Consider the following 16,378-nt stretch of genomic DNA (forward strand, 5'->3'; position numbering starts at 1 on the left):
AAAATGCAAAAAATTAGCCGGGCATGGTGGCGGGTGCCTGTAATCCCAGCTACTTGGGAGGTTGAGGCAGGAGAACTGTCTGAACTCGAGAGGCAGAGGTTGCAGTGAACTGAGATCGCACCACTGTACTCCAGCCTGGGTGACAGAGCGAGATTCTGTCTCAAAACATACGAGGCATTTTGTTTTCCCGTTGATGGACACGGCTCATGTGCGTGTAACGGCTGCACAGCCTGGCCACACGCAGGTGAAATTCTCTCTCTGCATCTCTTAGCGGATGGTCTGTGACACATCACGGTCTGGTTTGTTTGTTCTGAGACGGAGTCTCGCTCTGTCGCCCAGGCTGGAGTGCAGTGGCGCGATCTCGGCTCACTGCAACCTCTGCCTCCCGGGCTCACGCCATCCTCCTGCCTCAGCCTCCCGAGTAGCTGGGACTACAGGCGCCCGCCACCACGCCCGGCTAATTTTTTGTATTTTTAGCAGAGACAGGGTTTCACCATGTTAGCCAGGACGGTCTCGATCTCCTGACCTCGTGATCCACCCACCTGAGCCTCTCGAAGTGCTGGGATTACAGGCGTGAGCCACCGCGCCCAGCCTCACGGTCTGGTTTGAAGCTGCTGCTTTAGTAAAACTATTTGCTTTCCCTTCTACTTTTGTGGAAGGGTTCTCTGTGCTGCCGGGAAACCTGATTTTTCGTCATTTCCCCAACACAACCATGGGAAACGAGACCATCTGTGAACACAGACAGCCGGGCGGAGGGGCCGTCGGTGCCCACCGGGGCCACGGCTCACGGCAGGTGCAGGAGGAACTGGAAATGCTGCTCAGGGAAGTAAAAACAAAGGTTTAATGTCCTGTTACGGAAACATTCCGAGGGAAAGCAGTTCACAGCAGGCACCGAGGGCCCACTGGAATTGTGTGGATGCTCAGGCTTGGAGTGGACGCTCGGGCGGCCCGCTTTGGGGCAGGTGCGGCCGTGTCACCGGCCTGCACGGTCATCCCAGCAAATGGCTGGGAGCGAGACGGGTGCAGAACCAGACAAGGAGGACCCTGCTGCACCTGACACCAGGCTGCCCCCAACACAGCGGTAACGCCTCAGCTCCCCAGGCAGCAATGCCCCCACTCCCCAGGCCTCTGTGGGCGTCTGTTCATCCTGGAAAGAGCTTCCGGAATTTGCCGTAGGCTGAGTTGCTGATGATGACCCTCACGTCGGCCGCCCCGTCCTCAGGAATCACATCCACCTCCTGAACTGTGGCCTCCTTATACAGCCAGCTGGGCACAGATGCGCGTTGTATGGAGACAAGCAGAACCCGTAAGTATTTGGTTAGTTTCATGATAAATAATTACGCTAAAAAGAGCTTAGCTCAAACTATCCGTTCATCAGACCGTCCTGTTTCCTTTGTTTTTTTTTTTGTTTTTGAGACGGAGTCTTGCTCTGTCGCCTAGGCTGGAGTGCAGTGGCGCGATCTCAGCTCACTGCAACCTCCACCTCCCGGGTTCAAGAGATTCTCCTGCCTCAGCCTCCCGAGTAGCTGGGACTACAGGCACCCGCCACCGCGCCCGGCTAATTTTTTGTATTTTTAGTAGAGACGGGGTTTCACCGTGTTAGCCAGGATGGTCTCGATCTCCTGACCTTGTGGTCCAGCCACCTCGGCTTCCCAACGTGTTGGGATTACAGGTGTGAGCCCCCGCACCTGGGGTAATTTTTTATTCTTTGTAGAGATGGGGTCTCACTATGTTGCCCAGCCTGGCCTCAAACTCCTCTCAGCTCAAGCAATCCTCCTGCCTCGGCCTCCCAAAGTCTTGGGGTTACAGGCCTGTGCCACGGCATCCAGCTGGAGCTTGCTTTCTTATTGGTAGGGAGACCTGTACCCCTTGACTGTCAGCACGGATTAGGCACCTGTTGTATGCAGTCAGAAATGTAATTTTGACTGTCAGCACAGATTAGGCACCTGGTGTATGCACAGTCAGAAATGTACATTTTGACTGTGAAGCACAGATTAGGCACCTGTTGTATCCACAGTCAGAAATGTACATTTTGACTGTCAGCGCAGATTAGGCACCTGTTGTATGCACAGTCAGAAATATACATTGACTGTCAGCGCAGATTAGGCACCTGTTGTATGCACAGTCAGAAATATACATTTTGACTGTCAAGCACAGATTAGGCACCTGTTGTATGCAGTCAGAAATGTACATTTTGATGGTCAGCACAGATTAGGCACTTGTATGCAGTCAGAAATGTACATTTTGACTGTCAAGCACAGATTAGGCACCTGTTGTATGCACAGTCAGAAATGTACCCTTTGACTGTCAGCACAGATTAGGTACCTGTTGTATCCACAGTCAGAAATGTACATTTTGACTGTCAAGCACAGATTAGGCACCTGTTGTATGCAGTCAGAAATGTATTTTGACTGTCAAGCACAGATTAGGCACCTGTTGTATGCAGTCAGAAGTGTATTTTGACTGTCAAGCACAGATTAGGCACCTGTTGTATGGTCAGAAATGTACATTTTGATTGTCAAGCGCAGATTAGGCACCTGTTGTATGCAGTCAGAAATGTAATTTTTGTCAGCACAGATTAGGCACCTGTTGTATGCACAGTCAGAAATGTACCCCTTGACTGTCAGCACATATTAGGCACTTGTTGTATCCACAGTCGGAAATGTACATTTTGACTGTCAGGCACAGATTAGGCACCTGTTGTATGCAGTCAGAAATGTACATTTTGACTGTCAAGCACAGATTAGGCACCTGTTGTATGCAGTCAGAAATGTATTTTGACTGTCAAGCACAGATTAGGCACCTGTTGTATGGTCAGAAATGTACATTTTGACTGTCAAGCACAGATTAGGCACCTGTTGTATCCACAGTCAGAAATGTACATTTTGACTGTCAAGCGCAGATTAGGCACCTGTTGTATCCACAGTCAGAAATGTACATTTTGACTGTCAAGCACAGATTAGGCACCTGTTGTAAGCAGTCACAAATGTACATTTTGACTGTCAGCGCAGATTAGGCATCTGTTGTATGCACAGTCAGAAATATACATTTTGACTGTCAAGCACAGATTAGGCACCTGTTGTATGCAGAAATGTACATTTTTGACGGTCAGCACAGATTAGGCACCTGTTGTATGCACAGTCACAAATGTACATTTGATGCAAACCCATTCATCTCGTCTGTACATCCTAAAGCTCTCGGGGATCTCACAGCTCCTTCTGCACCCACGAAGAGCCCGTTTCAGAGCCAGAGACAGGCATCCAGAGCACCATCCCGTCTCCTGCCCCTGCAGGCCGCTCACCTGAGCTGCGCCCCTGCGAGCCTCACACGGAGAGTGAGGATCTGTCTCCCCGTCGCCTTCAAAACTGCCGCATCGAGCTCAGCTTTCAGCTCCTGGAGCCCGTGGCCCCGCAGGGCAGACACGGGCACGACGTTCGGTTCCGTGGGGCTGTACCTGCAAGGGTGGGGATGTCACAGGCCCCGCTCAGTGTCGGGGCGGCCGGACGAAATCAGGGTCCCCAGGAGTCCACTGCCAACGGGGCACAGTCTGGGGCCACTCCCTGCGTCCTGGCTGCCACCGCTGCGGTTCACACAAGGAGACGGGGCATCTCCCCACCTGGCTCCAGCGCGTGCAGGGGAAGGAGACGCCTGCGGACCCCAGGGCAGGACTCACCCGGGCACGAGGTCCACCTTGTTGTGAACCTCCACCATGGAGTCCAGGAGCGGGGCGGGCAGCTGCAGGCCACGCAGCGTGGACAGAACGCTGCATTTCTGGAGCTCCGCCTCGGGGTGGCTGACGTCCCTCACGTGCAGGATGAGATCCTGTGGGCCGGGCCTTGGGGTCAGAGCTGCGGAGCCTCTGGTCCCCAACCCCAAGCTTGCAGACAGGCCCAGGAGAGGGGCTCACACGAGCTCCCAACGACAGGCTGGGCGTGGGAGGTACGCCTGTGTGTAGGCCCCTCGGACACCCCAGGACGGGGGCTCCTGGACTAACAGTGGACGCGAGCCCACCCGGCTGCACTTACCCAACCTTCCAAGCCACAGGCAGCAGCTCCACACCCCCAGACCCACACGCAAGGGGGTGCCATATATGAGCACCCAACCACCACCCACCCACCCAGGGGGTCTTCATTCAAAGCTTTAGGGCGGCTTCATCCTCCCGTGAAATTTTTTTTAACAGCGGAATTATTTCCTGTTTACGCTTTTTCTCACGTTCGAAAAAAATCTTACAGGCAGGCTCCTTACACAAAATTTGAAAAACACAGGGAAAAAAAAAAAAGCCGTGTGTAATTCTCCGACTTATACTACCGGGGTATCCACGTCTACTTTTTGTTTGTTTGGATGCACTTAATACAAATGATATTTTTCCTGTAACTGAGGCACTTTGGGAGGTGGCTTGAGCCCAGAAGTTTGAGACCAGCCTGGGCAAGAGAGTGAGACCGTTTCTACAGAAAGTACAAAAATTAGCCATGGCCTGGTTGTGCGTGTCTGTGGTCTCAGCTACTCAGGAGGCTGAGGTGGGAGGATCACTTGAGCCCAGGAGGTCGAGGCTGCAGTGAGCCGAGATCATACCACTGCAGTTCAGTCTGGGTGACAGAGCGAGACCCTGTCTCTAGAGAAGAAAAGTAAAAACAAAAAAAATAATTTCATCCCAGGAAAGTTTTAGACTTTTTTTTTTTTTTTTTTTGAGATGAGTCTCGCTCTGTCACCCAGGCTGGAGTGCAGTGGCGCGATCTCAGCTCACTGCAAGCTCCGCCTCCCGGGTTCAGCCATTCTCCTGCCTCAGCCTCTCTGAGTAGCTGGGACTACAGGCGCCCGCCACCACGCCTGGCTAATTTTTTATATTTTTAGTAGAGACGGGATTTCGCCGTGGTCTCGATCTCCTGACCTGAAGTGATCCACTCGCCTCAATCTCCCAAAGTGCTGGGATTGCAGGCGTGAGCCACCGCGCCCAGTCCATAATTTATTGTCGGGAGTCGTCAAAAGCGGAATCCAGGCTCCGGGCAGGGTTCAGTCTCATCTTCTCAAGGAGGTGGCAGCCGCGTCCGTTCTTTGGGACATTTGCTGCTTCTCCCTCAGGGCAAAAAACCAAGCTGTAGCCTGAATGTGACAATCTCACACCTTGTTTTCCTGCCTTGTTGCTTGACAATATTTCCCCGTGCTCTTCATGAACCTGGAAAGTCTACGGTACGGACGGAGTGTGCAGCTCACTCAGCACCCTAGGGCCGGGGGCAGTTCCGGAGCCGAACAGCACCCCGCCCCCAAATCCACATCCACCAGCAGCCTCAGGATGGGACCCTACCCAGAATTAAGATCTCTGCGGATGCAGCTGGTGAAGATGAAGTCGAGGTGGAGCAGAGTGGGCCTTAAATCCAACGACCGACCGGTATGTTTATGACAGAGAGAGAGATGTGGGGCAGACACAGAAGAGAAGGGAACCTTGCTTGGAAATGGAGTTTTTGCAGATGTAGTTAAGACGAGGTTACCCTGGATTTATCTAGGTGGCCCCTAAATGCAATGACAGGTGTCCTAGGAGACACAGACACAGAGGAGGAGGCCACGTGGAGACGGAGGCAGAGACTGGAGTGATGCGGCCTCAAGCCCAGGGACGCCTGGAGCCCCCAGGAGCTGGGAGAGGCAGGAAGGACCCTCCCCTAGAGCCTCCAGAAGGAACTGGATCCAACTGAAGTGAACTGTGGCCCCCCCACAAAAGACCTGTCCATGTATTGATCATCTGGAACCTGTGAATGGGACATTATTTGGAAACAGGGTCTCTGCAGATGTGATTGAGTGGAAGATCTGGAAATGAGATCATCCTGGATTAGGGTGGACCATAAATCTAATGACTACTGTCCTTCTAAGAGACAGAAGAGGAGACACAGACAGAGGAGGAGGCCACAGACAGAGGCAGAGACTGGAGTGATGCGGCCTCAAGCCCAGGGACGCCTGGAGCCCCCAGGAGCTGGGAGAGGCAGGAAGGACCCTCCCCTAGAGCCTCCAGAAGGAACTGGATCCAACTGAAGTGAACTGTGGCCCCCCCCACAAAAGACCTGTCCATGTATTGATCATCTGGAACCTGTGAATGGGACATTATTTGGAAACAGGGTCTCTGCACATGTGATTAACTGGAAGATCTGGAGATGAGATCATCCTGGATTAGGGTGGACCATAAATCTAATGACTACTGTCCTTCTAAGAGACAGAAGAGGAGACACAGACACAGAGGAGGAGGCCACAGACAGAGGCAGAGACTGGAGTGATGCGGCCTCAAGCCCAGGGACGCCTGGAGCCCCCAGGAGCTGGGAGAGGCAGGAAGGATCCTCCCCTAGAGTCTGTGGTCAGCTCCCGCTTTCTGGAACTGTGGTAGAGTTGGTTCCTGTGGTTTCTGGCCCCCATTTGTGGCCCCTTTTGCAGTGACGGCCTCAGGACCCCACAGGTGTTTCCAGGGTCTCGGTGTTCACCAATCCTCAGGCATCACCGTGCTGTGTCTGCCGCTGCCCGCACGTCTGTGACACGAACGGTCACTCTCACTGTCTGTCAGGGGTCTGTGACGTGGAGCAGGTGCACCTGGGAACACGCCTATGTGTTCAGGCACATAAGCCGGGAGAGGACTGACGGCCGACTTCCTATTTCTACACGGGCTCACGGCGGCAAGAACACGGCCCTGAGTGTCGGTGAGGCTGGGGCAACCGCTCAGCCTCTCGCCCGGGGACGTGGGAGGCTTGGGGGACACTAAGTCTGAGCCCCAGGAGGCAGTTGTTGTTCCGGCCCCGAGTTGTGTGGCTGTCCGAGGGCCCGGCCCCTGGCTTTGTGTGTGTCTGAGTGCCTGGCCCCTATGCCCAGTGGGTGTCCGAGGGCCCGGTCCCTGGGCTGAGTGGGTGTCCGAGGGCCCGACCCCTGGCTGTGTGTGTGTCTGAGTGCCTGGCCCCCGTGCCCAGTGGGTGTCCGAGGGCCCGGCCCCTGGGCTGAGTGGGTGTCCGAGGGCCCGACCCCTGGCTGTGTGTGTGTCTGAGTGCCTGGCCCCCGTGCCCAGTGGGTGTCCGAGGGCCCGGCCCCTGGGCTGAGTGGGTGTCCGAGGGCCCGACCCCTGGCTGTGTGTGTGTCTGAGTGCCTGGCCCCCGTGTGCAGTGGGTGTCCGAGGGCCCGACCCCTGGCTGTATGTGTGTCTGAGTGCCTGGCCCCCGTGCCCAGTGGGTGTCCGAGGGCCCGGCCCCTGGGCTGAGTGGGTGTCTGAGTGCCTGGCCCCCGTGCCCAGTGGGTGTCCGAGGGCCCGACCCCTGGCTGTGTGTGTCTGAGTGCCTGGCCCCCATGTGCAGTGGGTGTCCGAGGGCCCGGCCCCTGGGCTGAGTGGGTGTCTGAGGGCCCGGCTCCTGGCTGTGTGTGTGTCTGAGTGCCTGGCCCCCGTGTCCAGTGGGTGTCTGAGAGCCCGGCCCCTGGCTTTGTGTGTGTCTGAGTGCCTGGCCCCCGTGCCCAGTGGGTGTCCGAGGGCCCGGCCCCTGGGCTGAGTGGGTGTCTGAGGGCCCGACCCCTGGCTGTGTGTGTGTCTGAGTGCCCAGCCCCCGTGCCAAGTGGGTGTCTGAGAGCCCGGCCCCTGTGCCCAGTGGGTGTCTGAGGGCCCGGCCCCTGGGCTGAGTGGGTGTCTGAGGGCCCGACCCCTGGCTGTGTGTGTGTCTGAGTGCCCAGCCCCCGTGCCAAGTGGGTGTCTGAGAGCCCGGCCCCTGTGCCCAGTGGGTGTCTGAGGGCCCGGCCCCTGGGCTGAGTGGGTGTCTGAGGGCCCGACCCCTGGCTGTGTGTGTGTGTGAGTGCCCAGCCCCCGTGCCAAGTGGGTGTCTGAGAGCCCGGCCCCTGTGCCCAGTGGGTGTCTGAGGGCCCGGCCCCTGGGCTGAGTGGGTGTCTGAGGGCCCGATCCCTGGCTGTGTGTGTGTCTGAGTGCCTGGCCCCTGTGCCCAGTGGGTGTCTGAGAGCCCGGCCCCTGGGCTGAGTGGGTGTCCGAGGGCCCGACCCCTGGCTGTGTGTGTGTCTGAGTGCCTGGCCCCCGTGCCCAGTGGGTGTCCGAGGGCCCGGCCCCTGGGCTGAGTGGGTGTCTGAGGGCCCGACCCCTGGCTGTGTGTGTGTCTGAGTGCCTGGCCCCCGTGTGCAGTGGGTGTCCGAGGGCCCGACCCGTGGCTGTATGTGTGTCTGAGTGCCTGGCCCCCCCGTGCCCAGTGGGTGTCCGAGGGCCCGGCCCCTGGGCTGAGTGGGTGTCTGAGGGCCCGACCCCTGGCTGTGTGTGTGTCTGAGTGCCCAGCCCCCGTGCCAAGTGGGTGTCTGAGAGCCCGGCCCCTGTGCCCAGTGGGTGTCTGAGGGCCCGGCCCCTGGGCTGAGTGGGTGTCTGAGGGCCCGACCCCTGGCTGTGTGTGTGTCTGAGTGCCCAGCCCCCGTGCCAAGTGGGTGTCTGAGAGCCCGGCCCCCGTGCCGAGTGGGTGTCTGAGAGCCCGGCCCCTGGGCTGAGTGGGTGTCTGAGGGCCCGACCCCTGGCTGTGTGTGTGTCTGAGTGCCCAGCCCCCGTGCCCAGTGGGTGTCTGAGAGCCCGGCCCCCGTGCCGAGTGGGTGTCTGAGAGCCCGGCCCCTGGGCAGGGTGGGTGTCTGAGGGCCCGACCCCTGGCTGTGTGTGTGTCTGAGTGCCCAGCCCCCGTGCCCAGTGGGTGTCCGAGCACCCGATCCCCGGCCGTCCCACGCTCACCGAGTGGGCCACGTCTTCCAGGGTGGCGGAGAACGACTCGATGAGGCCGTGCGGCAGCTGGGAGAGGAAGCCGATGGTGTCCACGTACAGGACGGTCATGCGTGAGGGCAGCGTGCCCGCGTGGGCCGTGACGTCCAGCGTGGCAAACAGCTGGTCCCGCGGCTGGATGGCGGCATCGCCCGTCAGTGCCTTGATCAGCGTGGTCTTTCCTAGGAGGGCGCGGAGGTCAGGGCGCTGCAGAGACCCTTGCGTCCCAACTCCTAGCGCCGCAGCCAGGCCCTCCAAATGGAGACCACGGCACCCTCTGGGGGGCCGCACCCCGGGCCACACGGTCCCTGAGCTCCTCGGGCACCCCGGGCCAGACACGACGTGTGGGACAAAGCCACCGTCGCTGCTCTCGGGCCGATGGAGCGGGGCCCGCCGTGTGGACACGGGGGAGATGGTGGTGTAGACGGGTGTGCTGTGAAGGCGTGGATGGGAGTGAGGTCGTCTGTGTAGATTTGGCAGTGGCGCAGACGGTGGGATGGTGTAGATGGGGTGGTGGTGCTGGTGTGGATGGGAGGACGGTGTAGACACAGGGGAGGTGATGGTGTAGATGGGTGGATATAGATACGGCAGTGGTGCCGGTGTTGACAGGAGGATGGTGTAGACAGAGGAGAGGTGATGGTGTAGATGGGTGGATTGTGTACACGGGGTGCTGGTATAGCTGAGGCAGTGGGGATTGCCTAGACAGGAGGATGGTGTAGATGGAGCGGAGGTTGTGGTATAGACAGGGTGGTAAAGCTCTGGATGGGAGGATGGGGTAGATGACATCCTCACCATGGCTGCTGTACCCCACACAGAGACCACAGGAAACCCGTCTCCTGGGTGAGCTCTCACAGCAGCTGGTGTACCCCACACGGCGACCATGGGAACCCCCTCTCCTGGGCGCGTGCTCACCGCAGCTGGCGTACGGCACCGCTGAGACGACAGGGACCCCCTCCCCTCCCCCGGGGCGAGTCCTCACCGGTGTACCCCACACGGAGACCGCGGAAGGCCCCTCCCCTGGGCGCGTGCTCACCGCAGTTGGTGTACCCCACCACGGAGATCACGGGGAACTCCCGCCTCGTCCGCTGCCGGCGGAGCAGGTGCCTCTTCTTGCGAAGCCTGTCCAGGGCCTTCCTGATCTTGGCCTCCTTCTCTCTCAGGAGACGCTGCTGCAGCTGCATGAAGGATTCTCCTAAAAGACACCCGAGATGGGGAGGCGGTGAGCCACGCCGGGAAAGGCACAAGAGCGGGCGGTGCCGCAGAGGGTCTGCGGGGGCCCGGGGCCTGCTCCCGCTCCAGCATCTGGGGGCCCGGCTGCTTTCCCCAGCAGCGGCCCCGACACGTCCTGTTCCATGAGAAAGGGCTCTGCTCAGCGGAACCGGATCTCGCCTCCGGGTGTCCACCCCCGTGAGGTCAACGAGGGCTTCCCGTGACTCAGGGAGAAAGTAAAGGCCAGATCACTACGGAGGCCTCCGAGCGGGACACGGCCCGGGACGTCATCGTGAGCGGGCTCAGTGGGGCCCCTTTCACATCCGACGTCCCAGAACCTGGGAATGGGACCTGATTTGGAAATATGGTCTTTGTAGGGTCTCAAGATACCATCCTAGGTTAGGGTGGGCCCTAAGGCAACGACTTGTGTCCTTCTAAGAAGCAGAGACTGGAGTGACGAGGCCACAAGCCTGGGACGCCTGGAGCCCCCAGGAGCTGGGAGAGGCAGGAAGGACCCTGCCCTAGAGCCTCCAGAGGGAAGTGGATACAAGCGTAGTGGATTGAACTGTGGTCCTCCTAAAAGATCTGTCCACATCCTAATTCCCAGAACTGGTCAATGGGACCTTATTTGAAAATAGGGTGTTTGTCGTAAGTGAAGTATCTAGAGATGCGATGATTCTGGATTAGGGCGGGCCATAAATGCAATGACATGTGTCCTTGTAAGAGACAGAAGAGGAGACACAGACACAGAGAAGGCCACGTGGAGACGGAGGCAGAGACTGGAGTGACGCGGCCACAAACCCAGGGATGCCTGGAGCCCCCAGGAGCTGGGAGAGGCAGAAGGAGCCCCTGGAGGGAGCGCAGCCCTGTCCTCACCTTGATCTCAGAGTTTTGGTGTCCAGGAGGGGAGAGCATGGATCTCTGCTGTTTAAATCCCCAGTGTGTGGCTACTGATTTAGGCAAAATCTCCAAAAACCATCACCGTCTCCTATCTCCTCAAATGCTACCAGGAGAGGGAGGACCCAGCCGGCCCCTACCCTGTTGGAATCTTCCAGGGCTGAGGGTCTCCTATGTCCTCAAATGCTACCAGGAGACGGAGACCCCAGCTGGACCCCACCCTGTTGGAATCTTCCAGGGCTGAGGAGGGTGTGGCTGCCGCTGACAACCGCATTCCGAGGACCCCCTGGGACGCCGCGCCCGGCCCGAGTTACCTGACCCCATGATGTAGCGTGAGCCGACTCCTCGGTACAGGTGGGTGACGTCCCTTTTCAAGTTCGACCTGGTGTGGGAACAGGAGTGGCTCGGTCTCTGCGGACGCTGTCTCCCTCCTGGCAGAGGTCGAGGTGAAGGTGAAGGTGAAGGGGGCACTGAGCTGGGGCTCTGGGCCGAAGCGAGGAGCTGCTGTTGCGGCCCCGCTCCGTGTGTAGCTCAGACACTGTGAGTGACGCGTGTCCCGGGCCGAGGGGACCTGCCTAGCGGGGAGCCGGGGGCAGGCAGTGGGGACAACGGGCCCCGGAGAGAGAGCCCACACAGTGCTTTTCTTTTTTTTTTTTTTTTTTTTTTGAGACGGAGTCTCGCTCTGTCACCCAGGCTGGAGTGCAGTGGCGCGATCTCAGCTCACTGCAAGCTCCCCCTCTGGGATTCACGCCATTCTCCCGCCTCAGCCTCCTGAGTAGCTGGGACTACAGGCGCCCACCACCACGTCCGGCTAATTTTTAGTATTTTTAGTAGAGACGGGGTTTCACCGTGTTAGCCAGGATGGTCTCGATCTCCTGACCTCGTGATCCGCCCGCCTCGGCCTCCCAAAGCACTGGGATGACCGGCGTGAGCCACCACACCCGGCCCCCATGGTGCTTTTCTTCCTCACGTACCCCCAGAACGCCCTACAGGTGACTACAGAACGGAGGGGTTCCGGGAGTGGGCGTGATGCTTGGCGAGGGGTTCCGGGAGCGGGCGTGACGCTTGGCGTGGCCCCGGGGCCCCACGACACCTGTGCAGCGGGATCTCCGCCAGGGCCACCTGAAGCCGGGCCTCCTTCGTGCGGGCGTTGCAGCGGAAGATGTGCAGGACGACCGTGAAGCGGTCAAACACCTCCACGCCCCAGGCGGCTTCTAGTTCTTTCTGCAAAAGGAGAGAGCGACTGAGAAGCCACGGGGGAAGGCCAGGCCCTGGTGGCCAATGTGAGAGGAAGGAGGACGTCTCTAATACCTTAACCCCACCGTGTCCCCATCTGTCCCCATCTGTACCCCGCCTGGCCGGACGCTGTGGTGTCCCCTCCTTCATCACGCGGGGACAAACACAGCAAGCCACATCCTGTGGTACCTTGGTCGGGGCAGCCATCCTCTCTACATTCAGGAAGACGCACGTGATGTCTGGAGACCCTCGGATCTTTTCTAACAGAAAGAGGGGGTCCCGTCAGAGGCTGGCCGTCCAGGCCCGTGGACTGTGGGATGAGCCCACGATACCCTTTGTGGGATGCACCGCGGAGAGCTCAGTTCACAGGCGTCCCCGAGTTCCTGAGCACGACACCCGGGATCCAGGAAGTCAGCGTGGGAGGGGGTGTGTCTCTAGGGGTGTGTGTCTCAAAGACATAGACATGCATACGGTGAACACATCCCGGCAGGGACACAAACACATACACACGTAGACACACACACACACACACACAAACACACAGTAAATACATCCCAACAGACACAGACACAGACACACACAGACACACACACAGAGACACACACAAACACAGTAAACACATCCTGACAGACACAGACACACACACACACACACACACACAGACACACACAAACACAGTAAACACATCCCGACAGGGACAGACACAGACAGACACACACAGACACACTCAGTAAACACATCCCAATAGGGACAGACACAGACAGACATGTGCAGACACACAGACACACAGAGACACACACAAACACAGTAAACACATCCTGACAGGGACAGACACACACACACACACACACACAGACACACACACAGAGACACACACAAACACAGTAAACACATCCTGACAGGGACAGACACAGACACACACACACAGACACACGCAGTAAATGCATCCCGACGGACAGACACACATACAGAGTAAACACATCCCGACGGACAGACACAGACACACAGACACACACACAGACACACAGAGTAAACACATCCTGACGGACACACACACACACACATGCAGACACACAGAGTAAACATCCTGACAGGGACAGACACACACACACACGCAGACACACAGACACACACACAGTAAACACATTCCAACAGGGACACAGACACACACATGCAGACACACAGAGAAACAGACACACAGAGAAACACACACACAGTAAACACATCCTGACAGGGACAGACACACACACACACACAGACACACAGACACACACACACAGTAAACACATCCCAACAGGGACAGACACAGACACACAGACACACACACAGACACACTCAGTAAACACATCCCAACAGGGAGAGACACAGACAGACATGTGCAGACACAGAGACACACACACACAGAGACACAGTAACACATCCCGACAGAGACAGACAGACACACATGCACGGAGAACACAGCTGGTGGAACACACACAGACAGACACAAACACAGCGTAACACATCCCGACAGGGACACACACAGACACACATGCACCGTGGACACATCCCATTGGGGACACACACACACACACATACACACACACACAGGGTGAACACATCCCAGCAGGGGTGAGATGCATCTGAGTCAGGCAGGAAAGCTGACCCCCACCTGGGCAGGTGACCCAGGGCAGCACACCCCCACCTGGGCAAGTGAGTAGCGTCTTCCCAACTCTACTGTAAGCAGGATGGTCAGAAACCTGGGAAGCGCAAGGATCCCATGCTGGACCCCACCCTAAGAGACTGCTGGTGGGGTGGAGGGGCACCCAGAAGGAGGATTTGGCGGGGCCCTGCAGGGGCAGGTGGGGTTACAGCCGGTCCACTGCCTACCCTGCTTGTTGGACTCTATAAACTGCCCCGACCTAATCTTCACCAGTTTAAGTCTCTCCAGGGCCTGGTGTGAATCTCGACACAGATAAAGCCTCACCGTCCTCCGACTCCTACTGGCGTGTGCTCCCAGCTTACCTGGGCAATCCGAGAGGCCGCTTCCCCTCTGGCCCCGCAAGACCCCCGTACTTCAGCATGTCTCGGTTGGATGTTTTCGGTAGCAGCGGACAGGAAAGGAGGTTTGGGGAAGGAGCAGGTCTGGACGGACCCACCTGTCAGGTGCTCAAAGTTCCCTCTGCCGAAGATGAGCTTCCTGTCCGGCGTTTTGGTGGACACGACCATTGTCTGCACCACGGACCAGCCCTCCAGCGTGTGCACCAGCGCTGTGGCCTCCGCCACCTGCCACTCGGCTGCGGGGACACAAGGGCCACCGTGAGAGATGCTTCCCTTCGGGGTAGGCCCGGGGACCCCGTCCACACCTGCCTGGGGAGGCCTCCTCCTGCCCTTGAGACAATCTCCCCGGAGAAGGCACCTTGAGCCGCCGTTTGTCCCCCGATATGACTCCGTCCCCCCAGGGCCTCTAAGTAGGAATCTGATGGGGGAAGGACGCCGGAGCCACAGCGGGACACGAGGGCGACCCTGCCTTACATGGAATTTGGGCTCCAGGCGGGCGCAGCAGGGAACCCGGGAGCTGCGGGTGCTCAGGGATTACTGAGGAACCACGGGCAGGTTTGGGGAGTAGAGAGGCAAGAGGTCTGCGCGCTGTTCTGAGCAGTTTGGGGCTTCATCTGTTCCAGGAATTGACCATTTTGGAAAACACCCGTAAAGAAAAACCACTCATCCACTACAGGAGCTTCCAAGAGAAAAATCAACGTTTTTGAGACTCTGGCACATGCAGCGACTTATTCATTTGCATTTCCTCCTGGGGGGGGTGCGGGGGTGGGGGGGGGTGGGGTGGGGTGGGGTGGGGTGGGGGGGGTGGGGGGGACTCGACACAGATTGGTCTGCTGGACGCCCTCCCTTCCCTGACCTCAAACACACCGTGCCTACCTCTAACCCAGGGCAAGAGAAACGTAGGTCCCAACGGCGAGAACCGCCCCGGCCCGGCCCACCCCACCCCACGGGCCCCACCCCATCCCACCCCATCCCACGGGCTCCACCCCATAAGCTCCGTCCCCGCACTTTTACCCCATAGGCCCCTCCCCCGAAGCCCCGCCCACGCACCTCCACCGATGACATCCTCCCCTGTTCCCCATAAGCCCCGCCCTTTCACCCATGGGCTCCTCCCCCGAACCCCGCCCACGCACCTCCACCTATGAGATCCTCCCTTCAGAGCCCCGCCCCCGCATCACCATCCATAAGCTCTTCCCCTCAGAGCCCCACGCCGTGGCATCTCCAACCATCAGATCCTCTCCTTAGAGCCTGGCCCCCTGAAGCCCCGCCCCTACGTCGCCACCTGAGCTCTTCCCCCTCGGAGCCCCGCTCCGGGTCTCCACCTATGAGATTCTCAGGTCAGAGCCCCGTCCCTGAATCTCTACCTATGAGCCTCCCCAGAGCCCCGCCCTTGCGTCGCCACCTATGATTCTCCCGAGTCCCGCCCCTGAATCTCCACCTATGAAATCCTTCCTGCAGAGCCCCGCCCTTGCGCCTCCACCTATGAGATTCTCCCCACAGAACCCCGCCCCTGAATCTCCACCTATGAGATCGTCCCTTCAGAGCCCCGCCCCTGAATCTTCACCTATGAGCCCCCTCCCCTCAGAGCCCCGCCCCCAGGTCTCCAGCTCCTGTTTCTCCCCCGAAAGCCCTGCCGCGGTCACCTCGAGTCATCTGCGGCTTCCCCGGGCCCCACTTGATGTCAGGGTGAACCAGACACACGCGCTGGGTCCCCGCCGGCAGCAGAGGCTCTCCCCGCAGCAGCTCCTCCTCAGCGTTCTCGTCCGCATCTTCCGGCTCCTCCTCGTCGTCTCCCGTGCGGCTTCGGCCGCCGTCCGCCCGCAGGCCCCGCCCTCCGCCCCACGGCCCCTCCAGATTCCCGGGGCTCCTGCGGCCGACAGAGGCGAGCGCGCGCGCGGGGCAGGACGGCGCGGCTGCCCGCGGAGCCGAGCGGCCGCGGCTCAAGAGCCGCAGCCCCGGGCGTACGGCGGCCCGCAGGGCCCACATGGCGCGTCTAGAGGCTGAGCGTTGGGGCGGGGGTTGCCCACAGGCCGCTCCTCCTCACGTGCTCGTGATTGGCGTGCGGCCGGGGCGGGCTCACCAGCGCCTCTCCCCGGCACAGGCCGTGCTCCTCATTGGTCATCTCGCGTCACGTGCTAGTGATTGGCGTGCAGCTGGGGCGTGCTCGCCAGCGCCTCTCCGCAGCATAGGGCGTGCTGCTCATTGGTTATCCCTTGTCACGTGCTGGTGATTGGCGTGCGGCCGGGG

The 16,378-nt window shown here is 59.2% G+C and overlaps 1 protein-coding gene across 2 annotated transcripts; it reads right to left on the bottom strand.

Moving 5' to 3' along the window:
• Nucleotides 1-818: 818 nt before the first annotated feature.
• LOC101146761 (putative GTP-binding protein 6) lies at nucleotides 819-16,171 on the bottom strand. 2 transcript variants are annotated; one of them, XM_055377266.2, is made up of 10 exons: nucleotides 15,775-16,167; nucleotides 14,230-14,367; nucleotides 12,281-12,351; nucleotides 11,949-12,079; nucleotides 11,170-11,237; nucleotides 9,783-9,941; nucleotides 8,723-8,931; nucleotides 3,674-3,822; nucleotides 3,302-3,454; nucleotides 819-1,266 (listed from the first exon to the last, which is right to left on the bottom strand). In XM_055377266.2, exons 1-10 carry the CDS (start codon nucleotides 16,115-16,117, stop codon nucleotides 1,143-1,145), a joined length of 1,545 nt encoding a protein of 514 aa, XP_055233241.1. In that variant the 5' UTR covers nucleotides 16,118-16,167; the 3' UTR covers nucleotides 819-1,142. The 2 variants fall into 2 exon arrangements, with proteins under 2 accessions (XP_055233241.1, XP_055233242.1); XM_055377267.2 differs by lacking the exon at nucleotides 819-1,266 and having other exon boundaries at nucleotides 3,305-3,454; nucleotides 11,170-11,286; nucleotides 15,775-16,171.
• Nucleotides 16,172-16,378: the final 207 nt, after the last annotated feature.

Source organism: Gorilla gorilla, chromosome Y (assembly GCF_029281585.2).
Source record: "Gorilla gorilla gorilla isolate KB3781 chromosome Y, NHGRI_mGorGor1-v2.1_pri, whole genome shotgun sequence".
Taxonomy (NCBI): Eukaryota; Metazoa; Chordata; class Mammalia; order Primates; family Hominidae; genus Gorilla; species Gorilla gorilla.

Excerpts from the sequence above, each read along its gene's own strand:
- LOC101146761 (XM_055377266.2), bottom strand. The coding sequence starts at position 16,117 with ATGTGGGCCCTGCGGGCCGCCGTACGCCCGGGGCTGCGGCTCTTGAGC. Across the intron at positions 14,368-15,774 it reads GAAGCCGCAGATGACTCGAG|CCGAGTGGCAGGTGGCGGAG; the intron begins GTGACCGCGGCA and ends GTGTCCCCGCAG. Across the intron at positions 12,080-12,280 it reads GGATGGCTGCCCCGACCAAG|AAAGAACTAGAAGCCGCCTG; the intron begins GTACCACAGGAT and ends CTCCTTTTGCAG.